A 26,221-nucleotide genomic window follows, 5' to 3' on the forward strand; every position below is an offset into this window, starting at 1 on the left:
AGGCATATTTATCCACAAAATCCATTAGTGGAACAAGTCTGCTTTTTTTCCCCCTCAAATTATCCTCCTACAGAACTCCCCTTAAAAAGACAGTGACCTTTTTCACATAGGAACAGAAGGTAGCCACTTCAGCTGCTTAAACCTGTTGAACCTGTTCTACTGCCATTCAGTGAGATCATGGCTGCTCTGTTACATGATTCCATGGGCTGAAATTTTGTTCTGTGGACAGGAATTTTTGTAGAATTTGATTAATTCTAGTTTCTGATTCTGCATTGTGATAGCACCCAACACCAGATGTGATTTTTAAAGAGCAGACTAATTAACGATGGCAGGCGAGCTCCTGAGGCTGGAGGGCAACACCACATCGGCAGTCCCACGATTGGAGATGGAAACTGCTAATTTAGGGGTGGAATATCAAAGAACATTTTAAGATGGACATTTTAAAATTTTATGGGCGGCAGAGTGCTTCACAGCACCAGGGACCTGGGTTCAATTCCGGCCTCCGGTGGCTGTGTGGAGTCTGCATGCTCTCCCCATGTCTGTGTGGGTTTCCTCCAGGTACACCGGTTTCCTCCCACAGTCCAAAGATGTACAAGTTAGGTGAATTGGCCATGCTAAATTGCCCCTTAGTGTCAGGGGGATTAACAGAGTAAATACTTAGGGTTATGGGGATAAGACCTGGGTGGCATTGTTGTCAGTGCAGGCTCTGGGTCGAATGGCCTTCTTCTGCACTGTCGGGATTCTATGATAAAACATTATGAACAATATAAAAGGCCACAGTTTACTATGCTGTCACTGCGGAGGGGTAACTTCTCCACTGAACAATGCCTGCAGCTGTGGCCCGACGGGCTATGGTGGAGTGGGTGGCTCTATAGGCAGATGGAATGCTGGCCTCCTTCCTTCTCATTGCCCCTTGAATCACCCACCACACCATGTTAGGAGTCCATTTCCGTCCCATGGCCATGCTTTGCCCTCAATGGGCAGCCTGAATGCCAACTGAAATATTCCAGTTGGCTTCTGCTGAGTGGCCTTAATAAACCATTTAGCTGGCCTAATAAGCTACCTGCCACTTGCAGGTCAGTAGCCATAACCCCTCTGAGCCTCCCAGGATGAAAATGGTCCAGAAGCAGGACCTTGGCAGAAAACTGGCTCGCTTGCTGCTGGTAGGAAATTGCAGGCCCATCTGGCTCATATCCCACTCCAGTGCCATTGGAAAATTAGGCCCCATAAACCTCTGTGCCCCATACCTCCTACACACGTATCCTTTTGACTGTGACTTTGGTCTCCCCTTCTTCTCCATCCCAAATCCCATCATTTCCTGTTCATTTGCCTTCACTTCTATTTGTGAAGTGCTCAGTTGTTCTTGCGTATTGAATGGCGAGTTGCTTTATTCCATATCTATTTGATGTTAATATCTTATTTATCAACATTATTATTTCTTATCTAATGCTTGTATTTTCATACGTGCAATGAGAATCTTATCAACATAAAACGTATTTTGAAAACAGACAAACTATTTCCCAAAGCTGTACTCTTCAGGAAAATGAGGCTCATTTGTATACAGTCTCTTTGCTCAATTTTCCATTAGGGTCAAGAGCAGTTGAAGTAACACATGCTAAGTAGCAGGATTAATGTGTATAAATTTTGAGTTCGGAAAAGCTTACAGTTGCTCAGCAACATAATATTCTACCTCTCAGAGTTGCACGGGTGGTGTAGTATCCTGGAGATGAATTGGCCCCTATTTAATCTATTGGCAGATTTAGCAACAACAGTGTCTCCAGTGCCTCTTGTGGACATTGCTTCTTGATGACATTTGTTTTTTTAACTGGTTTCCATGGCAGAGAATGATTTTTGCTGTTACTTGACAAAGAAGTGGTACCAACACTTAAAAAGACCATTTAATTGATTCAGAAATGATTCATTCTCCAAAGCTAATATTGAAAGGAAGGTTCTTATTTTTGCCGACATTGATCCTGCTCTTCTAGGTTCATTTTGTTCTGCCTCCAAGAGCCTCCGGCCTGCTAGAGGGCCATTGGGGGGGGGGGTCTCTACTTCTGTCATTAGCTCGAGTTGTGCAATTCATAACCTCACTGACATTCTCTCACACGGTAGCACAGTGGTTAGCACTGCTGCTTCACAGCTCCAGGGACCTGGGTTCGATTCCCGGCTTGGGTCACTGTCTGTGTGGAGTTTGCACATTCTCCTCGTGTCTGCGTGGGTTTCCTCCGGGTGCTCCGGTTTCCTCCCACAGTCCAAAGATGTGCGGGTTAGGTTGATTGGCCATGCTAAAATTGCCCCTTAGTGTCCTGAGATGCGTAGGTTAGAGGGATTAGTGGGTAAATATGCAGGGATGTGGGGGTAGGGCCTGGGTGGGATTGTGATCGGTGCAGACTCGATGGGCCGAATGGCCTCTTTCTGTACTGTAGGGTTTCTATGAAATTTCAATCTTCCCCAAACCCACTTGGAATGAAGCAAATCCACTGCTGGTCTACACAGATTTCCTGTAAATCGTGGCAGGTGCAGGTTTGTGAAAACTTCACCAAGCCCAGTATTACTGTTTCAAAAGCCACTGTTTACATGATGTCGTAAAGGGCCGGGCTAATACTGTTAAGAAACCTTTAGAAATTAAAAATGAGTTTGCTGTCCCAGTACTTACTGGAAAATGTAGTTCACTTTTTTGAGTAACTGAAGGAGGCACTTTCAGTACAATGGATCTCTGCCTTTTGAAAGTTTATTTGGAGTGGGATGGGGAGCATCAACTGCAAACCCATAATAGCTGTTGAAGGGAGAGACAGTAACATAGTGGTAATGTCATGGGACTAGTAATCCAGAGGCGCAGGCTAATGAATTTGAATTCCGTTAATAAACTTGGAATATAAAGCCAGTCTCGGTAATGTAACCATGGAACTATTGTTGACTGTTGTAAAAGCTCATCTGATTCACTAATGTTCTTTGAAGGAAATCTGCCATTCCTACCTGGCCTGGCCTACATGTGACTCCAGATCCACTGTAATGTGGGTGAGTTTTAATTGCCCTCTGAAATGACCTAGCAAACCATTCAGTTCAAGGGCAATTCGGAATAGGAAGTAAATACTGGCCTTGACCGTGAAACCCACATCCCGTGAAAGAATAAACAAAGATGTTTACCTGGTCTTCAGCATCAACTAGTTCCTTACAAAAGAGCAGAAACCCTCCTTTCATCTGTCCATAGCTCCATCCCACACAGATTTTTTAAAAAGTCCTCAGTCATCTTCTTCTGTTCCCAAACCATTAGCAAATGCACCCACACCTGCTTTCCATGTTCTGCTGTGTTAAAAATATACTCAAAGTATGATGATAGCACTCTAACAGTGATTACAAAAGAATGACAGTCCACTCCTCCTCACTACAGTCTTTCTCTTCTAGCAACATACGGCCCCAGCATGTGGTAGGGAGGGAGCGGGAGGGTGTGTTTGTGAGCAAGAAACACACAAATACCAGTAATGCAGACATCCTGCTGAATTTAATGACAGGACTTTATCGTTTTCCCACCTGGCCAGCCACTCAAACCTAGTAAAAAAAAAACTACAGCTGGGGATTGTTGGAGTCAATCTTCAGCAACCAGGAAACATTCAGGCTGGGGGGAGCAAGGGGCTTGTGGAGTTAGACAGATAATTGGGAGGGGGCAGGAGGAAGGGGTACCTGAAAACCGTGGATTTGGTCGAGAGGGAGTTGGACAGGCAATCGGAAGGTACTGCAGGTGAGCTGGGATAGGTGATGAATTTGGTGGGGAAGGTGGATCAGCCAATCATGGCAGAATCACAATACTACAGTGCAGAAGAGGCCCTTTGGCCTATCGAGTCTGCACCGACGCATGAAAGGTCCTGACCTGTCCATTAATCCCACTTGCCAGCACTTGGCCCATAGCCGTGAATATTATGGTGTGCCAAGTACTCATCCAGGTACTTTTTAAAGGATGTGAGGCATCCCGCCTCCACCACCCTCCCAGGCAGTGCATTCCAGACACGCGCATGCACACACACACCCACACATTTTTTTCAAGTCTCCCCTACGCCTCCCACCCCTCACTTTTAACTTGTGTCCCCTCATAATGTACCCTTCAACTAAGGGGAACAGCTGCTCCTTATCCGCCCTGTCCATGCCCCTCATAATATTGAACTCCTCAATCGGGTCACCCCCTCAGCCTTTCCTGCTCCAGAGAAAACAATCCAAGCCTATCTAAGCTCACTTTATAACTTAAATGTTCCATCCTGGGCAACATCCTCGTGAATCTCCTCTGCACCCCCTCCAGTGCGATCACGTCGTTCCTACAATGTTGTGACCAGAAGATGCATAATGTTTATTGGAGGGGCCGAGGAAGCACACCAATCTCTTCTGATCCACCATCAGTGCTGGAAAAGCATCTACCTATTGGATCCTGCCACCCCCTTTAGGCCGGTCGGTTTTCCGAGCCCTGGGAAACTAGGTCCAACAGTGTTGAATTCAAATGGTTATTAAAATCTGAGGAACAGAGCCACGTTGGCAATTTGTAACCCTGGACCAACTTCTCCAGAGCAGCTTGGTTACTTGCTTTCCCAAAATAAAACTCACCATGTTTAAAACAGAAGTATCTGTGTTCACAGCAGGTGGGGTTGAGCTTTGAACAATTTGTCAATTGAATCCCCTGACCCTGTTTCATACATTCTAGTGGTTAAACTTCTGTTAAACCTCTTACTGCGTAAACCTCTCACAGCCAGTTGCTGAATGGAGAGACCTGAAATCAACCTCAATTTATACAACTAGCACCACCAAGGTGTTTGAGATATACAACATGTATTGTGCTTTCTAAGTGAACTCCACGGAAAGAGCTAAACTGTATCTCTATTACGTGATATTGTCAATAGGATGACCCTCAAACACTTTGAACCCGGACTCCGGATGGTCAGTGTTAGTGTCAGGACAGCCTTGAAGCTCTTAGGTAGTCATTATGGGGTTAAAGACAAGTAGCATGCAAGTGCAGCTATCTTGAGAAAAAGCAGAATATACCTTTGTAATCCCTGTTACCATACAGTCTTCGTTTGAACTACCCAATAATAACCATCCTCAATGATGAGAGGAAAGTGTAGTCAAAGTCCTGATAGCAACTACTTGAATGATCGGTGAGGCGTCTTTGACAAAATTGCTGCAGACTTGTCACTTTCCAAGGCTGTGTGAAGGTCGCTCAATACCCCATGCATGAAGATGTAGGATTCCTCCATATTTCATGCAAATTTTTGGAAGCTTCTAGGAAGATCCACCAAGGATTCTAGAAATGTATTATGCTTAGAGAGCTGAGCTACAAATCTGAGGGTGGGTAGCAGTGGGGAAAGGGATAGGGAAATGACTACCACATCCTTTAGTCCAGGACTACTGGCTTTTATTCCAGCATCCATCACTGTTCCTGCCCACCCGTGCTTTGTGATTTGGTATCAATGCTCCCCTTTTGCTATCTATCTATACTTTTAGGGAAGGGTGTACTTGAGCAGGCACGATAAGACAGGCACAGTGAAGGAGAGCTCGGTGTACGGCTGCTTCAGCCACAATTTCTAATGATGCTGGAGGTTTTCAAAATCTCTGGAAAAGAATACAGATTATGAGGGGTGCAGTACACTGAAGGAATGACAGAATGTTTCACTGCAGCAATGTCTGGAGTAATATGCAGCAGGTTTTGGTTATATCTGTAAGGCAAAGAGCTGATTTAATTTAGTATACTTTCTTGGCTTCGTATACCATGCATTGCAAGTGCATTAATAGAGCTCTTAAGAGCTATTGAGAGAAACAATTAAGTAGTAAATGTAATTGGCATTAGGGAGATAAATCTTTGCATTTCTTTTGATTTTATTTTTAACTTTAATACTTTTCATTGAAGTATTGAAAAAAATAAGAGTGCAGGAGGGCATTCCAGGAGCAGCACCATGCAAACCTAAAAATGAAGTGTCAATCTGGTAAATCTACAATACAGGATTACATGTGTGCCAAACAGCATGAGTAGTAATAGACAGAACTAAGTGATTCCACAACCAATGGATCAGATCTAAGTTCTGCCACAGTGAACTATGAATGGTGTGGACAATTTTTAAAAAACTCACTGGAGGAGGTCGCTCCACAAATATCCCCATCCTCAATGATGGTGGAGCCCAACACATTAATGTAAAAGATAAAGCTGAAGCATTTGCAACAATCTTCTGAGTGAATGATCCATCGCCGCTTCCTGTGGAGGTCCTTAACATCACAGATGCCAGTCTTCAGCCAGTTTGGAGTAATTGGGAATTGGAGCAAAGCTCTCCATTGATTGGAGTCATACCTAGCACAAAGGGAAATGGTTGTGGTCAATCATAGTTCCAGGGCATCACTGCAGGAGTTCCTCAGGGCAATGCCCCAGGCCCAAACATCTTCAGCTGCTTCTTCAGTGATATTCCTTCTATCATAAGGTCAAAAGTAGGAGGGATGTTCACCAATGATCGCACAATGCTCAGCATCATTCGAGACTCGAGAGATACTGAAACACTCAATGTGCAAATGCAGCAAGACCTGGCCAATATTCAAGGTAGGGCTGACAAGAAGCAAGTAACATTCATGCCACACAAGTACCAGGCAATGACCATGTCCAACAAAAGGGAATCTAAGCATTGCCCCGTGACATTCAATCCCTGAATCTCCCAGTATTAACAGCCTGGGGGGGTTACCATTGATCAGAAACTGAGCTGGACTGGCCATATAAATACTGTGGCTACATGAGCAGGACTAAGGCTGGGAAGTTTGCAGTGAGTAACTCACCTCCTGTCTCCCTAAAGCCTGTCCATCATGCACAAGTCACTTCCCTGGATGAGTGAAGTTCCAACAACGCTGGAGAAGCTTGACGACATCCAGGACCATGCAGCCCACTTGATTGACACCTCATCCACTAACCTTCGCTCCCTCCATCACCAGCAGCAGTGTTTGCCATCTACATGATGTACTGCAGAAACTCATCAAGGCTCCTTGGACAGCACCTTCCAAACCCACATGGGAACACCACCACCTGGAAGTTCCCCTTCAGTCATTCACCATCCTGACTTGGAAATATATCCTGTTCCTTCACTGTTGCTGGGTCAAAATCCTGGAACTCCCTCCCTAACAACACTGCAGATATGCCGATACTACCTGGACTGTAGTTGTTCAAGAAAGCCATTACCACCTTCTCAAGAGCAATAAATGCGGGCCTAGCCAGAGATGCCCACATCCCAAAAATGAATTTTTAAAAAACTTGTCAGTCTGGTTAGAGATTGCATTAAAAGTAAAAAAAGGGGGAATTACAGTCCAAAATAATTGGGGCACAAAGTAGAGTCTTTTGTCAAATGTTATGGTTGTACTAACTCTCATCCCTGCTTTCTGGCTGTATGTGCTGCAACATGAGGTGAATACAAGTCAGGCTTTTAAGCCACCCTCTCCCCTCCCCCGCCCCCACCCGTCACAAAGTAATAGGGGACCATACCTCGCAGAAGTTGCTGGCAGGCTGAATACTGTGTTTATATTTGTGTAAGCTCAGTACAAATGTAGGAAGAAAATGGAGTACTCTGAGTAACTTGGCAAAAAGCTTCCCAATAGTACCATGTACCAGATTGTTACTGCAAGATTATATATGACAAACTGTTGCTTTTTAAACAGCCTTGTATGTATTTCTTATCTATGTTAATCTCAAACACAATCTTCCATTGCATGTGATGCCTACCTATACTTCAGGGCGCAAACACAAGAGGCAACTCATATTATTAAATCTTGCCAAGCTTGCACTTCCCAAGGGCTTCACACATCAAACCATTGCAACACAACTATGATTCCTTATTGACACACAGGATGCACTTCAGATTAGGTACATGACAGAGCGTTGTTGACTTCTTATACTTTAGGATGTGCAGTGGTGCATATAATGAGCTGTGTCATGCATTTCAGGAAGAAAGGAGATAAAAGCATTGACCATGTTGCCTAATGGATCAGACAAAGCTTTGATCTGTGAGTAGTACATTAACTGATATTGCAGTACTGACTGGCAATGACTTAAAAGCAAAACATTGAAAGAGGTGCCACATCTATGTCACTTGATCCAGATGGCAGAGGTCTGTAGCTGGTACCCTGTTCACCAACAGGCAATTGTCCTTGGTCACGGACTGATATTGTATAATTCTGAATGTGATCTGAGGTCTGCCGTTCTCTGTCATCCTTCATTGATTTTGTTGCAACTAATTCATGAAGTGTTTGAGGCACTTCGGGAGCAAATATAATTTGGGGCCCTTAAAATTAGTGTTTTTTGTGTAAGTGAATTGTCAGTGCCACCATGTGGGTCTTAATCTGCCAGTGTGGTTGACCCACCCGTTGTCAAACCTGCCCCATTTTTGTTCTACTGAAATCAATGGAATGAAAGCTGGACAAATTTTACAATGAGCAGATGATCCAGTCCAGCAGATCATTGCCCATTAGATAGTTATGTGAATTTACCCTGAGTGTTGAGTTTATGTTAGAAGTGAGCATATTTCACTTTGTCAGTGCTGTCAGCTGTAATGTTATTGCAGGTCATTACTGGGTTGTGTGGAGACTGCTCTCAACTGGCTTCCAGGGCCGTTTTCTTTTGCAGCATAGGCTGTGTTTTTCCTGCCTAGATTATGTCATCCATCTGATTGTTCCTCTATGCGACATGGCCTCTGTTGCACTCAGGTTGAATGGGTCCCATTATCCATGTCACGAAGTACTAATACTGTAAGAACCTGTGTTTATGTAAATTGCTCGGAGTTTCCACTAGTTTTCATTCAAAATGTTGCAGACATCTGAAATTATTGAAAAAATAAGTGATTTAGCGAAAACCTAAATTGGTTAAATATAAACAATGAAAACCAGAAAGATGCCCAAATTCTTAGTCCCTTCAGGTTGCTAATTATTTTATGTAAAGTAATGTAACTTTGGAAGTCATGTGGCACGGTGAGTGGAGTCCCTGTCATTGAGGCAGAAACTCTGAGTTAAAATCTCATTTCAAGACATGATGGCCAAGGAAGATGTACTCAAAAGATACAAAAGTCTGAGGTCATGTACCAACCAACTCGAGAACAGTTTCTTCCCTGCTGCCATCAGACTTTTGAATGGACCTACCTCGCATTAAGTTGATCTTTCTCTACACCCTAGCTATGACTGTAACATTACATTCTGCACTCTCTTGTTTCCTTCTCTATAAACAGTATGCTTTGTCTGTATAGCGCGCAAGAAATAATACTTTTCACTGTATGTTAATACATGTGACAATAAATTGAATCAAATCATAATGTGTCCAAACAGGTTGAGTATCAAATTGTAAATCCTCCCGGCATACTCGGATGGCATGTGGTAAGAGTGGGAGAGATTCCCGGTCTGCCTTGTGATGGAAAGAAATTGGATCCTGTCCATCATTACCATAGCTCCAGGACTACAACATGCATGTGAGATGGCACAGTAACTCTGACTCTGTGTGAGAGTTGGGAGGTGTGGCATTTGGCTGGGTGGCCAGAGTGGACCAGATTGGTGTCAACAGCGTGGAGCTTAATCCCTGTTCGAATTGGGGTGGATTTGTTCCTTGCCCTATCCATGGTGGAAGTTGTAGTGTCATGGCTTAGACCTGCTGTTGGGCAGAGAACTCCAGAAGAAGAATGTAACCTGCAGCATTCTTGTGAAAATACTCAAATGCAATAGAAACTAAATTGTATGCTAGATTAGAAAGGTTTCCCTATTGCAACTTCAAATAATGTTCCGTTTACAGGACATTATTATAATAATTAGCAATATTTTTCCATTACAGATCAAAGACTATGAGAAGCTAGACTCTGAAGAAGATCGTTTGTGCAGAAGTCGACAGATCTATGACAAATATATAATGAAAGAATTACTGTCCTGTTCGCATGTGAGTTTGCTATTTTCTTAAAAAAGGCACAGATTTATAAACTTTGTTAACATCACACATCAGGATTTGAATACTGCATTTGTATCAGATATGGGATATGTAATGCCATTTATACTATGGGATGTAAGGAGCCATTCATTGGAGGGTAAACTTTTGGGCCATTCTCAAGACTGCCATGATCCTGCCACTGATCCCTAAGTAAGAAGTTTAACAACACCAGGTTAAAGTCCAACAGGTTTATTTGGTAGCAAAAGCCACACAAGCTTTCGAGGCTCTGAGCCCCTTCTTCAGGTGAGTGGGAATTCTGTTCACAAACAGAACTTATAAGACACAGACTCAATTTACATGAATAATGGTTGGAATGCGAATACTTACAACTAATCCAGTCTTTAAGAAACAAAACAATGGGAGTGGAGAGAGCATCAAGACAGGCTAAAAAGATGTGTATTGTCTCCAGACAAGACAGCCAGTGAAACTCTGCAGGTCCACGCAACTGTGGGAGTTACAAATAGTGTGACATAAATTCTGATTCTAGGATCGCATGATAAAGACTCAGGAGGAAAAAAGCAGAAATATTTATGTGAAATAGTGTGACATAAACCCAATATCCCGGTTGAGGCCGTCCTTGTGTGTGCGGAACCTGGCTATCAGTTTCTGCTCCGCGACTCTGCGCTGTCGTGTGTCGCGAAGGCCGCCTTGGAGAACGCTTACCCGAATATCAGAGGCCGAATGCCCGTGACCGCTGAAGTGCTCCCCAACAGGAAGAGAACAGTCTTGCCTGGTGATTGTCGAGCGGTGTTCATTCATCCGTTGTCGCAGCGTCTGCATAGTTTCCCCAATGTACCATGCCTCGGGACATCCTTTCTTGCAGCGTATCAGGTAGACAACGTTGGCCGAGTTGCAAGAGTATGTACCGTGTACCTGGTGGATGGTGTTCTCACGTGAGATGATGGCATCTGTGTCGATGATCCGGCACGTCTTGCAGAGGTTGCTGTGGCAGGGTTGTGTGGTGTCTTGGTCACTGTTCTCCTGAAGGCTGGGTAGTTTGCTGCGGACAATGGTCTGTTTGAGGTTGTGCGGTTGTTTGAAGGCAAGAAGTGGGGGTGCGGGGATGGCCTTGGCGAGATGTTCGTCTTCATCAATGACATGTTGAAGGCTCCGGAGGAGATGCCGTAGCTTCTCCGCTCCGGGGAAGTACTGGACAACGAAGGGTACTCTGTCCACTGTGTCCCGTGTTTGTCTTCTGAGGAGGTCGGTGCGGTTTTTCGCTGTGGCGCGTTGGAACTGTTGATCAATGAGTCTAGCGCCATATCCTGTTCTTATGAGGGCATCTTTCAGCGTCTGGAGGTGTCTGTTGCGATCCTCCTCATCCGAGCAGATCCTGTGTATACGGAGGGCTTGTCCGTAGGGGATGGCTTCTTTAACGTGTTTAGGGTGGAAGCTGGAGAAGTGGAGCATCGTGAGGTTATCCGTGGGCTTGCGGTACAGTGAGGTGCTGAGGTGACCGTCCTTAATGGAGATGCGCGTGTCCAAGAATGCAACCGATTCCGGAGAGTAGTCTATGGTGAGCCTGATGGTGGGATGGAACTTGTTGATGTCATCATAGAGTTGTTTCAGTGATTGTTCACCATGAGTCCAAAGGAAGAAAATGTCATCGATGTATCTAGTGTATAGCACCGGTTGAAGGTCCCGTGCGGTGAAGAAGTCTTGTTCGAACCTGTGCATGAAGATGTTGGCATATTGAGGTGAGGTCTCCACATCACTGATCCCTAACACAGACTCTTATGATTCTTTACACGGATCCAAGAATCCATCCTTAACTCTGGTCCTTTCCTGATCCCCAATACTTTTTAAAGTTTATTTATTTATTAGTCACAAGTAGGCTTACATTAACATTGCAATGAAGTTACTGTGAAAATCCCCTAGTCGCCATACTCTGGTGCCTCTTTGGGTACACTGAGGGAGAATTTGGCATGGCCAATTCAACTAACCTGCACATCTTTGGACTGTGGGAGGAAACCGGAGCACCCGGAGAAAACCCATGCAGACACGGGGAGAACGTGCAGACTCCACACAGACAGTGACCCAAGCTGGGAATTGAATCTGGGTCCCTGACACTGTGAGGCAGCAGTGCTAACCACTGTGCCATGCCACCATGACGCCTCTCTTACCTGCGGACCTGTAGCATTAACAACAGCCCAAGATAGGCATGCTCTTCACTGGCAGATTCTTCACTCTTGAAATGAGACCCAAGGCCCAATATCATGAGAGCTTCAATCTTGCCATTAAGGTGTGAAGTACACCATTACTCCACTCCCCTCAGTTTCCCATCACACCCCTTCTCCAATTTCTACCCTTACATTTTCTACTTAGAGATGTAGAATGCATGAAAGTGCTGATGAGTCCGTACAAAGTATTGGTTAGTCTGCAGTTGAGGTCCTGTTTGAATCTGTGGGCATGCATTTATAGAAAATTTGAACCACGGTGAAGGTGTATAGAACGTTTACTGGGGCATTACTTGGATTAGGGAGGCTATGATTATAATGAGAGACTTGATGAGTCAGAATTTATTTTTTGGAGCAGAATAGCTAATGGGAATCCTAACAGTAGTATTTAAAATTTTGAAAGAGCGTGAGAGAATAAATAATGAAAGACTATTTCCATTGGGTCAGCAAATTGAAAACAACAGGACATAAAGTTAGCATTAGATGTTCTATTCCATATAGGCAGGTGGTGAAGGATAGGACTGGAGCCTATTTTTTACACATTAAAAGCTTTTATTTGCAAAAATACTTGTCACAATCATGCACCTACAAACCCAACCATCACAGTTTCGTGTGTTGCTATATATAGGAGCACAAGTGGATCACTGGTTAATGTCCACTACTTGCATACAATTAAACAGTTAATAGTTGAATAAGGTGCTAATGTAGATTTGCTCCTGTTGCAGCCTTTCTCCAAACACGCTGTGGATCATGTGCAAACCCATTTGGCCAAGAAGCAAGTGCCGCCCAGTCTCTTCCAGGTATGTTCTGAATATAACAAGAACACAATTTATTTTATATAGTATCTTTAAAGTAATAAACATCCCAAGGTTCTTCTCAGGGGCAATATAGAGTAAAATATAACATCAAGCCACATAAGAAGATATGTGATTCAGTTGACATAAAGCTCAGCCAAAATTTTAAGGAGTGTTTTAAAGGAGGAAAGCGAGGTAGCAGGGGGTGAGGTGTAGGGAAGGAATTCCAGAGTTTAGAGCTTAGACAACTGGATGCACAGACACCAATGGTGGAGGAATTAATATCAAGGATGCTCAAGAGACCAGGATTAGGTGATGCAGAGATCTTAAGAGTGTTGCGGGACTGGAGGAGATCACAGAGATAAGGATGAGTGGCGTCATGAAGAGATTTGAAAACAAGAATGAGAAATTTAAAATTATGGCTTTACTTGACTGGGAGTCAATGTTGGTCAGTGAGCATAGATTCTTGTGAGCAGGAACTTGTGTGAGTTAGGACACAATTAGTTAAGATTTACGTGGTCCATCTGGTTAAAAGCAAAAGGCAACTTATAGGAGCCATATATGCTTTAAAGTACATTCATTAGTTCCTATGCTTACCACCCTGAAATAACATCTGATGTTTTATTTGAACTACTGTAAACTATGTTGCATTTCTCATCCTTAAGACCAGATTTAAGGACCTGCTGGTCTAAGATGCTGCTTTTAGACTAGGTGACGTTGGAACTTATAATGCACTACTTGGTATTAGGCCCTGGTTATGGATTGCTGCGGCCAATTCAATGCACAATGCCCAGTGCAATACAACACGGAGAACCTGCATAGATTGTGTGCCCTGATCTCCTTAAGGACCCAATTGGGCTGGGCTTCAAAGGCAGTCAGAATATGAGTAGCACTTAAAATGCCTGCAGCCCATATAAACACACTTTACAGGGAGCTCTTCCTTAATTTTGGACCTTAGCTTTGAAAGTAACCAAATTCACTTGGGCTTGCTACATGTTTTTTATATCTAATTTTCCATTCATTCTGGTGCTTTTATGCTGTCCAGCTGTTTTGAATTGAGACAAATGTAATGCCACCTTTTAATGCTGCAGTCGATCTGGAGTTGCTCTTTTTTTAAATTTTACTGAAGGATCCTTCAGTGTTTGATGCCTATATGGGTATTTTAGCAGGCTTCTCTATATACAGGTCTTAAATGGAACAAGATGTTAGCTATTGAGTTACAATCCATTCTTCCACTGTCTTCTGTGTAAACAGGACCTGATAAAAAGAGGTGCTTCCATAGTTGCGTAGAGCCTTGGTCAGATTGTAACTGAATTACTGCATTCAACTTTGGGCACTCCATCGATCGCAGGAAAGAGATTCAGTGTAAAGAATTATACAAAATCTTAAATGGTTCAATTATGAAGACAGGTTGCATAATCTTGACTTTTATTCCCTTGGATTTAGAAGGTTAAGTGGTAATCTAGTGGAGTAGTTTTAAATGATGAAGGGACAGGTTCCATACATAGACACTATTTTCTCTAGTCGGAAATTAAGAACAAGAGAGCATAATAAGACAGGAACCATTTGAGAATGAACTGAGCAAGCAGCTTTTCATACAAAGGGTTAAGGAAATATGGAATTCTGTCCCCCAAAGGCTATAGATTTTGGGTAAATTGGAATTTTTAAGACTTGAGGTCAGTAGATTTTTGTTAGATAAATGTACCGAGGAACCTGGAGCAAAAGGAGTCAAATGCATTTTGATGTAAAGCTCTTTCAGAATTTAATGAATGGTTAAACAGGTTCAAGGGGCTAATTGGTTTACTCTTCCTCCTATGTTTCCTTGGGATTGCGTGCGGTAACATCTGGTAGGGTCAGTATTGTGTTCATAGGACAAGCAAAGACAGAAAAGCCATTGGTTATTTGCTAACAAATATCAAAAGTCAAAGCAATCGCATTATATCAAAGAGGGGTACATTTGTTGAGTTTACTCCTATTCCTCATATTTTTAATTTTTAAATAATACATACATTCTTATAATGTTACAGCAGTCCTGTGAATAGCAAAAAAGTCCTGTATAAATGGACTACAACCCTCATTTGTTCATATTTATATCAGTGCTTTCTCACCTTCAATTTGCGTATGTTTTGTTATTTTTGCTTCTTCCTTCTCTCATGCCATACAACATTCACTATCCAAAGTGCTTGAAAGGTGGGATCAGTTTCTGGAAAAATCCCAGTTCAGGGAGCAGCTATGAGTAAACATTTCCCCCTGGATTGCCACTTTTCCTCCTTATCGTGCAGTACTGCCCCTTTCTTCCCACTCATATTGTCACACTCTACAGCTGGCAGAACTTCCAGTCCAAACTCTCACTTCTCTACTGTGTTTTAAAGCACTATGCATTCTTTTTTGCTTTTAACTGCTACGCAATGTCCACCAACTATATAAAGATTTGTTGCTAAACTAAAGGGGCATGTCTAAAGTGTAAGAGTAGAGTACTGTGGTTCATTATGAAGCTTTCACAAATGCACAGCCACCTCCTATAACATTAGTACAGTCTGTGGACATTCCAGCTCCAACAACCTGTTCATTATCAATTTTTAATTGTTATTTCTTTCTACCAGCCATACATAGAAGAGATCTGTGACAGCCTACGGGGAAAAATTTTTCAGAAATTTATAGAGAGGTAGGTTCAGTTCAAGTATACTGGTCCTTACATGGCTAGCTGCTGGGTGTATGGTGTTTATGAAGGTTATGTGCTGTGCAACTGCTGTTTAGGGAGTGTTATGTGCTGTGCAAATACTGTTTAGGGAAAGGTACTTGCTGTGTGAATGCTGTTTATGGCGAGTTGTGCACTGTCCAAATGTCATTGATAAAATGCTACTTGTGATTTGAATGTTTTTTCTGGAAATACACCTGTATGAATGCTGTTTATGAAAAGCTATATCCTATGCAAATGCTGTTTATAAAAGGGGATGTGCTGTGCAAGTGCTCCTTATAACAGGGTACACACTGTGCAAATGCTGCTTATAACTGAGTATGTGCTGTGCAAGAACTGTTTATAACATAGTACGTGCTATGCTAATGCTGTTTATTAGGGCATGTGCTGTGCTATAACAGGGTAGGTATTGTGCCCATGTTGTACCAATGCTGTTTATTTCAGAGCATGTGCTATGTGACTCTTGGTTTTAACAGTGTAGGTGTTGTGTGAATGTTGCTTACGCAGGGTATGCACAAATGATTGCGGTTTATAAAAATGTGAGTATGAGGATGGGATTTGACTGCTGTTACCCACTGTCAGTTATTGCCCAAGGTCACATGAGGAAAGTAGCAGAGGATGATAAGTAGTCCAATTTGAGATATCTACTTAAGGAAAGAAAGGATAGTGATAGAAAATCGCTGAGAAATTATGCAAAACACATACAAATCTGATGATATTAGATTCAAGGCAATTTGTCAGGCCTCTGCTTCCAACACTTGAGTGCTGGAGCAATGTTCTTCAGCTAACTGCTTGAATTGATTTCGTGAATGAAAACTCTTGCCGGTGTGCTTTAGATATAAAAGACAAAGAAAGCTTTATGTTTGATTTCCACTCTGTGGTCGGTGGCCTGATATCACTTGGAGCAGCCGTTGTGTTATGGGCACCTTCAGTGCTGCTAAGCTAGTAAGGTTGAAACAAGAACTGAGTTTCGGCCCCAGATTGCAATGGGATAACCCTGCTGGACGTTGTGTATTGGCACTAGAGAAGAGAAATATTGAGCTTGGCCAGTATGCCCTCCATGGGTGGCACCTAGTGCCATTCACTGTCTAGTTCACATATGAAAAATGTCGTTTTGTTCTCGAGCAAGTGTCAACTATCTCTGATCTGAGCTGCAACAGACCTTTGAGTTTACTGCCTCCATATCTCAAGTTTGACAACGATCCAGGGACTTCTCACCAGTTTTTGTCTTTGATTTCTTTTGCAGTGACAGGTTCACTAGGTTCTGCCAATGGAAGAATGTAGAATTAAACATCCATGTAAGTACACAGTTTTCTTTTGAGTCATTTGTAGTATAGTTAAAATGTGGTGTGCAAGTTGCTTTTTACATCGAGTTCATGACCTGCAAGTCTGAGCGTTTGACCTGTGAGTTAGTGGCAGTGTTATTTTGCTGTCCAGCATAAAATTCATGGATGTACATTTTTATATTAAGTGCAGTTTTGTGCTGCCCATCCTTCAGACAACATGCTAAACCGAGCCCTGATCTACTTGTTCATTTTGGATATTAAACATTTCCTGATACCATGAAAAGAGCAGGGAGATGTGATCAAAATTCCTACTGAAGCAACACTATCAAGAACAGATTAATAGGCTATTTATCTCATTTCCGCTTGCAGGATCCTATTGTGCATAAAATGGCTGATTTATGTTTGTCTATATAGCATTAGTGACTATACATCAAAGTAATTCATTATATGTAAAATGATTTAGGACATTGTCTGACATGACAAGGTCTATAAAATGCAAGTCATTACTCTAGTGATTATTTAATTGCATTCCATTTGTGCAGATTGTGCGGAAAGGCCTCATTTTGTGCTATAAAACTATGACTATTATTTTTGGGTATTGTCTTCAGAAAACTGTTGCAGGATGAATTTGAGTTTATTTGTTGTAAGCTCATAAGCTCCTTCAGGACACAACTTCATGCTGCTTATATGAAGTGTTAGACTCATCAAGTTCTTGGAATTCCCGGGGTTGTTTTAAATTTAGCATCCTAATTCTGTGGCAATTTTATCTCTGACCAGTACTGATATCCATGTTTTTACTGCCTGTGGGCACATTGATTTCTTATATCCACTGGTCAATCGTTAATAGCAGTATTGTTTCCTGCCCACCTCCGGTACCATTACTGAGTTTGCCACAGAGTTCACTTTTCACCAATGTTCCATCGTTTGTTAGCACACCTAGAAGCCAATTCTGCTTATCATCCAAACCCGTCCTCAAGGAGGATAGGCACTATTCACTCATTAGACAGCTGACAAGTGTGGGTTTTAACTCTTTGCAACTGCATCACAGGCTAGTATGCAGGTACAGCAAGTAATTAAGAAAACAAATAGAATATTGTCATTTATTTTGAGGGGAATTGAATGCAAGAGTGGAGGGTTATGGTTCAGTTATACGGGGCTTGGTGAGACTGTAATAAGTCCTCAGAGGCAGAAGTCCCTTCTCCAAAATCCCTTTATTTACAAGTCTGATAACAGCATACAGAGTGCTTTCAGTTCGCAGTCCACACTAGGAGTCCCAGAGGAACTGACACTCCCGGTTAAATACAAAGCAAGAGGCTCCCTGATTGACCCATCAATTTGGCCCTTAATCAGGGAGTTCATATTCTAATAGGCCCACTTCAATTACCTGATTAAAGTCATTACACAGATTACAGCCAGAATACTGTGTACAGTATTGGTCTCCTTATTTAAGGAAGGATATAAATATGTTGCAAGCAGTTCAGGGAAGGTTTACTCGGCTAATGCCTGGAATGAGTGTGTTGTCTTCTGAGGAAAGGCTGGACAGGCTAGGCTTGTATCTGTTAGAGTTTAGAAGAGTGAGAGGTGACTTGATTAAAACAGGTAAGATCTTGAGGGGTCTTGGTGAGTGTGGAAAGGATTGTTCCTCGTATGGGAGAATCTAGAACTATAGATCACTGTTCAAAAATAAGGGGCCACCCCCTTATGATGGAGATGATGAAATTATTTTTCTGTGAAGACTGAGTCTTTGGAACTCATCCTCAAAAGGCGGTGAGACAGAATCTTTGAATATTTTTAAAGCGAAGGTAGATAGATTCTTGATAAGCAAGTGGGTGAAAGGTTATCAGGGTAGGCAGGAATGTGGAGATGAGGTTAAAATCAGATCAGCCAAGATCTTATTGAATGGTGGAGCAGGTTCGAAGAGCTAAGTGGCCTCCCTCTGCTCCTAATTCATATGTTCTTGTGAGGTATAATAGATAGCAGCAGCAAAACTCTCCATAAAATGTATGAGGCTATGAATACTGTCTCTGATCGATATTATGGAGCCTACAACTTCTAAGTGGATTGGTTAAAGACTTTTAACCTACATAACACATTCCACTGACCTTTTAACTTCTAACAGATGAGTCCTTACCACAACCCATTTAACTGAATGCCATGTAATAATGCTTGTTCCAGACTTGGAAAGTGACTTTACAGATTTTTGTTTCAAGGTTACTGGGCTTGTATGCCATTGATTAGCCTGAAGGGACCCTGTAAACCACAAATGAAGACAGCTTTATCCAATTGAAAAATAATTTCAGATAATTTCTGTGTAATTGCCCAGCCTTTCAGGTAAATGAAATCCATTGATCCTGTTTCATCTCCCTAATGATCCTCTTAGCCTAACAAAACAATGAATCATAATCTACTTTCACAGTAGCTCTTCAATGCTGTGAAGAGCTTTCAATTTTATTTGGAGCCTTTTTCCATCCACCAAATAACTCCAGTTCCTTTTACAATACCCATAGCAAGAACCTACTTAATGGACGATTGGCCAACAGACTCTGCCTTTAGCTTGTTTATGATTTTTGATGTAGAGGTTGGATAGTCAATAGTCACATGATAGGCCAATCAGTTCATACACTTGGCAGCCTCACAAACCTGGTCCTAGGCTTTGTGGCCTAATGGTTCAGAAGAAGGCCTAACACCGCCTGCTCAAATGTAACTTGGTTGAATAATAATATTCTCTTTGTTGCTGTGTGTCCTGGCACTGTGATGGCATGACAGCTAAGAACTCTAATCAAATAAATAGTCATTTCCTGGCAATAATGGACAATGAAGAGCGTGCAAAGCCTTTCATGGTCAATGTAGTGTCACTTTGAGGCCTATTTTGATCATGCATAATTGGTGAATTTTGGAAATGAAGCCGGGAACACCACTTATAAAGGAATATGCATTGCCTTTGATGCTCAGGGTTGTGACATTTTCCAGTCACTTATCTGGAGAGTAAGCAGCCAGAGAATAATTCTAGAAAATTATTAGAATTATACCTATAATGTTACAGAATCTTAATACTCAGCAAGTGCAGATTTTGTGGCCATATATATGGATCTCACAAGCTAGGTATTATTCAAGGATCGTCAATCTTTCTCAACCCCAACTGCAAGGAGGTCCTGCTAAATCTTCTTTTGAGAGAAATGCATGTACTTCTGTGATGAAATGATTGTTGAAGTACATCAAGCATGATGGCTGATACAGTGCTGAGATAAGCAAAAGGGCAATCTATACTCATGGCTAATGATCGAGTTTCCATCCACTCTCCTACCCATGAGTGACTTTGACTGAGTATGACGTAAAGGAGCCGTAGAAAAACTGAAGTCAGTGGGAAATGGGGGGGACCTCTCCACTGTTCGGAATCATACCTTGCACAAAGGAAGATGATTGTGGTTGTTGGAGGTCAATCATTTCAGTTCTGGAATATTGCTGCAAGAGTTTCTCAGGGTAATGCCCCAGATGTGATGGCACAGTTGATGGTAAATGTCAAGCTGCTCAAATCCCAGAAGGGGAACTTGAAACAGCTACCAACATGTTTGTTTCTGCAATTTGTATAGCATGAGGGCGAGGTTCTGAAATCTGAAAAATGATGGGGGCGATTCTCCCCAAAAAAAAGTTCTCAGCGTTGAATTCCCGGGAAAACTGGTGTAAATCACGATGTGGGAGTTCAGACTCGAATCTCCCACATTGCGTGCAATGCAGAGGCCACAATTGTAAAATATCACCAAAAGCTTGAGGGCGGGGCCTATTCACGCCAGAGTCTGACACAGTTCCAGGCCTCTGCGCCTGCACAGTGTCCCTGCACTGTCAGCCTGCATTTTGCTGGCCAGCTTGATTCACTGGCCAGCCCGGGACCCCTGCAGTGCTGCCCCTTCAGACCATTCCTGGGCACTGGCCGGGTGTCCATGCCTGGGGGGGGGAGGCACCCCCCCCCCCCAGCCGCCCGACCACCTGGGGTGGCCCCAATTGCCCCCCTCCCTCACTCCAGCGGGGTCTCCTGCTAGTTTCCCGAAAGTGGGGAGCTACTCTAAACCCCGCCCGAGTGAAATTGTACTGGCGGGGAGCGAGATGCTATGGGGCCCGGAGACTTCAGTCCCAGGCCTGATGACATTTAAATTACATTCAAATAACATTAAAGTAACTTACCTGCTGTTCCCGCTGGTTTCCAATGTGGTCCTGACCACGCTGGATATCTGTCGCTGGGAGATGCGTGTGCGTCGGGAACGTATGCGCGAGCCCCGTGAATCGGCGCAAGTGTGATTCTCCCGGCCCGACCTGCCAAAATTAACAGGTCGGGATGGGAGAATTGTGGCCGATGCGTCTGACTATTTGTGATGATTTTATAGTGAAGTAAATGTTTATTAAATAAAAAGAGATAGGATTACACTTAAAAACAATTGTTTCATATAGTAATATTTTAAAACATTTCCCGACCATCTTAATTTAACTACCTTCAGAGCTAACTTTCCCCTTATCTGTCTAGCAACTTCGTGTCGATTTTAAAATGAATGAAAATCCAGTAACTTCTACCACACAGGAGCTTTAATTTCTCTAGGGGTGTCTTCGGATCTGACTTTGTTCGCACTGTTTAGTTGACCAGCTATTACGGCTGTCTGCTAAGATCTAAAACAGTTACCCACAAAGGTTTCAGTATCGCCTTGCATACGTTATTTCTTTTTGATCTCTTCATTGTCTGAAGAAAAGCAAATTCACTGTTGGGTCCATTCACTCCTTTGAACAGATGAGGGGACAGCACTGGTACAGGGTTTTGAAATGGTTTTCTTTTATTGAGCAGAAATTAAAATTAACATGACAAAAGTGAAAAAAAAGCAAACTTGGGACTGGCTTTTACAGACTTGAACACACTGATCTCTCAAACAAACCGCACAAACATACACCAAAATCAAAAGCATATCTCAACCCTTATCTCGTTATTGGAAATGTTTTCCACAAGCTGTCTCTGTCTAGAGAAACAAGTCCTTGCGGCTGCAGTTTACCTGCTGTGTACCCTACAAGAATGCAGTCAATTTTTAGCTAACCCAGCATCCCTTCTGAGTTTTAAAATGTAGTCAAGCCAGTGTTAGTTAACCCCTACTGTCTAGCATTTAAATGTAATTGCCAAGGCAGCAACATCTTAAAATGAAGTCTTTGCATGGACTGAAGCAAACAGAGCTAAGCATACATAGTATTTCTCACTCACTCTGTACTGACTTTTACCTATTGGCACCTTTTTTTACAACCTGTGTATATTCTTCTTTGAACCACAATCCATTCAAATCTACCCTGCTATTGCCTTATATAAACACATGTTTGAAGTCCTCCTGTACTCATTACCATATCAAACTCACATTGTCAGTTCGGATTCTCACAGTCAACCTGTCTGTTGCTTCAATCACCACTCGCACATCCCCAACAGTTCAAAAGATGACAAGAATATTACCAGCAGAAAAATAGTACAATTTCTTGGGTTTTCGTGACATTAGCCCAACCATCCTCAGCTGCTTTATCAATAACTTTCCTTTCTTCATAAAGTCAGAAGTGGGAATGTTTGTGCATGATTGCACAATATTCAGCACATTTTACGACTCCTCAGAAACTGAAGCAGTTCGTGTCCATACACAGCAAGACTTGGACAATATTCAAGCTTGGGATGATAAATTGCAAGTAACATTTGTGCCACACAAGTGCCAGGCAATGACTGTTTCCAACAAGAGAGAATCTAATCACTGCCCTTGATATTTACTGGCGTTACCATTGTTGAATACCCTTCTATCAACATTCTGGGGGTTGCCATTGACCAGACACTGAACTAGACCAGCCATCTAAATACTGTGGCTACAAGAGCAGGTAAGAGGCTGGGAATTCTGTGGTAAATAAATCACCTTTTGACTCCCCAAAGCCTGTTCACCATCTCAAGGCAGAAGAAGTCAGGATTGTGATGTAATAGCCTCTACTTGCTTGGATGAGTGTGGCCCCAACCATGCTCAAGGAGCTCAACACCATCCAGGACAAAGCAGTCTGCTTTATTGGCACCCAATCCACCACCTTTGGTGCTCACTCTCTCCACGACTGATAAACAGTGGCAATAGTGTGTACCATGTACAAGATGCACTCCAATAATTGACAAAAGAAGTAACAGAAACTTGAGGAAGAATCTTTTCATGCAGCGAATGTGTAGGATCTGGAATGCACTATCTGAACCTGTGATGGGGGCCGGTTCGATCAAGTCATTCAAGAGGAAATTGGATTATTATCTGAACTGGAAGAGGGTTACAGGGAGATGGCAGAGGAATGGCGTTAAGTGAATTGTACATTTGGAGAGTCAGCACAGAAATGACGGATCGAATGGCCACCTGTAACATTTTTGTGGGATTGCCTTTTCTGGAAAAAGATTTGACAACCCATCTGTCTCCTGCAGAAACATGATTTTGAGTTCACACATTTGAGAACATTCTTGAGTTATTGCGTTTGCCATTGGGCTGTTCCTGACCCATCAGTTAGTCATTTTTCCCAGGATGGGATGTACCTTTGCTAAGAGTTTGCTAGTTAGTGTACTCCTGGAGTAGAGATCTGGCCATTTTCATGAGTACTTGCAATAAGGCCCAAACACTTGTAAGCACAATCATTGATGCAGATTTGATTCCACAACAGAATGATACTGTTCAAAGGATGTTATGGAATGGGAGCCCAATGCCTATGATTGTGTAAGCAGAGACACCACTGAGCTCAAGAGAGCACCCAAGGCATATCAAGACTAGGGTGCTATAAAGTTCAGTTAGACATTTTATGAAAGAAAGGATTGTGGTTATTATTGTATATTTAAGAAATATTTGAAAGCAGTTTACATTTAATGTATTACCTTAAATGGGAAACAAAGTAGCCATGCTTGCACAGCAAGATCCCATAAGAAATAATAAGATGAATGAGCATTTTTTTTGTGATGTTGCTTAATGGAAGAATGTTAGGTCATCAAGAGAACTTCGTGCTCATCTTTGAAAAGTACCATGGGATTTTTAATGTCTGCTCCAAAACTCCAGAATCTCGTCTCAAATCAAAGGATTGGCACTTCTAACAATGCTAGCACTTCTTCAGTACTACTCTAAAGCCTCAGCCTAAATTATATGTCCAATTCGTTGGGCTTGAAAATACATCCCTCTGACACAAGAGGCACAAGTTTTGTTAACTGTGTAAATCTGTCATTTAGGCACATGCTATGCGGCTGCACTTATAAATATCTATACTCTATAAGTGCATGAACATCTTGGCTTGGGTCACCGAGTTTCTCTATTATCCTGTAGTTATCTCTATCATTCACTAATATTCCATATACTTCAACATACTTTTCTATATATAAATACAAGTTTCTTTTTACCAGTTTCTGATGACACATGGTTTATGATTCTCCCATTATTAATGACATAAATAATTCTTTCTAATAATTATCTCAGTATTACACTCAAACAGAATACATATTGTTTATAACTGCTATCACTAAAAAATATAAAAGATTCACTCTGTAATAACTGCTCCCTGTTAATCTGTGATAGATGTAGTTTATGTTTCCCTCAAACAAAATATCTTTCCTATGATGTACTTTATTTCACAACACGCAAACACAGAGGTTTAGCAGTATCGTTATAACCTAAATAATACAATCAGAAAGTTTCACAAGCATTAATATTTGCTTTAAATAATTGCAATAGCAAGTAGTTGTATGAGTAGAGACCAATTTTACCCAGTTGAAACCAGATTGTAACTGAGGTAAACTTCAATGATGAACTGACTCACTTGACTTCCCCTCTGCTCCCTGATTAACACCCATGTTTTTGTGGGCAGCTGAGGGTTCACCCGAATCATGAAATTGTGTAAAATGGGATCCAATGATGTATGTAAGACACCAATAACATTGTAACAGACTATAGGGAAGTGAATTCATCATGGCAACGCTACTCACATAATCAGTCACAATCAGTTCTGATAAGTGCTAAAAATTATTCGTATGGGCCAAAAGAAGCAAGAATGCTCTTCCTCGTTCTTTAAGTTTAAAGTTGTCTGCTGCTGTACTAGCCCAGAGCTGGTAAGCTGATTCAGAATGTCCTGTTCTGGATGTGAAGTTCACTGCAATGCTGTCCTTGAAGTCGACTAAATTGCTGTTTGCAGCTCATGGCCAGATCGACCTGTGCATTCTCTAACCCAGTTGCCCTGAAATTAAATCATGCTATTGTGTGACCCAAATGAATATATCTCCCGTGGGGCAGGTAAATAAAATGCGACCATAACAAAATTACGACAATGTGGATTCAGATTTGTTTTGCATTAAATTGTAATTACTTATGCCTGTCTCAGCCTGTGGGAGGGAGTCACATTAGATGCACACAACTAACCTACACCTTAATTGAATTAGCATAAAGCCAGATTTTCTGGTGTTGCAGTAAATCTTGCCCATTGATTGCAGCTGCAGGGAATAATATTTGTATTTATTGAAGCATTTAGGAAGTGGAAGTGTATTCAAGTAATGTTGTAATTGGACAGTGGTCAGAACTTGGTCTTATTGCTGAGGTAGCTACAGCAAATCAGCAAGAATCACCGACTTATCTGAATCAACAATTAATTTGTTGTCTTTCACATTGTTTTATATGCAACTGACATTTTATCATATGCTGATATAAAACACTTACTGAATAATTGAAGGTTTATATGTTCCACGTTATCATTCCAAGTCCTGCTTCCCTTGTAATAACAGCTTCTATTCTACTTTCTGTTCTGTAGTAATACTTTGTGCCCCATGACACTTCTTGAAGTCATACCATTTGCGCTACGTAGGAAGTAATATCCTGCCTTGTATAACTTCCAGTGATAATCCTTCCTTTTTTGCATTAGCTCATAAAGTAACAATCGCTGTCTTGGATTCCATATTGCAGTAATACATTCTGAGAGAATAAGTGCAAGTTCACTTTAAAAGAAGGCCTGAGCAAAACAAGCATATTTATGACACATTTTCTGACTACGATTGTTGCTGGGATTGCACCTATTTAATAGCCTGCCAGTGTGTTTATGCCATTCAGTGCCCAGGAATAATGATATTTCATTTACTTTGCAGCTAACAATGAATGACTTCAGTGTACATCGAATAATCGGAAGGGGAGGATTCGGCGAGGTATATGGATGCAGGAAAGCTGATACTGGAAAAATGTAATTTTATTCCGAGTTTCACTATTTAGTTCCACGTTTACTTCAGTATACTGACATAAGAGGATAGCACAGTA

At 42.0% G+C, this 26,221-nt stretch overlaps 1 protein-coding gene across 2 annotated transcripts in view; it reads left to right on the top strand.

Annotated features, from left to right (window-relative positions):
- The window catches only part of grk3 (G protein-coupled receptor kinase 3), a 247,284-nt gene that overhangs the window by 138,403 nt on the left and 82,660 nt on the right, over positions 1-26,221 (top strand). For both annotated transcript variants that reach the window (XM_078227374.1, XM_078227373.1), the window contains exons 4-8: positions 9,818-9,919; positions 12,870-12,944; positions 15,542-15,603; positions 16,883-16,934; positions 26,056-26,147. In XM_078227374.1, coding sequence (XP_078083500.1) covers positions 9,818-9,919; positions 12,870-12,944; positions 15,542-15,603; positions 16,883-16,934; positions 26,056-26,147 — 383 coding nt within the window. The remainder of the gene's footprint in view (positions 1-9,817; positions 9,920-12,869; positions 12,945-15,541; positions 15,604-16,882; positions 16,935-26,055; positions 26,148-26,221) is intronic.

The sequence above is a fragment of the Mustelus asterias genome, chromosome 13 (assembly GCF_964213995.1).
Source record: "Mustelus asterias chromosome 13, sMusAst1.hap1.1, whole genome shotgun sequence".
NCBI classification, from domain to species: Eukaryota; Metazoa; Chordata; class Chondrichthyes; order Carcharhiniformes; family Triakidae; genus Mustelus; species Mustelus asterias.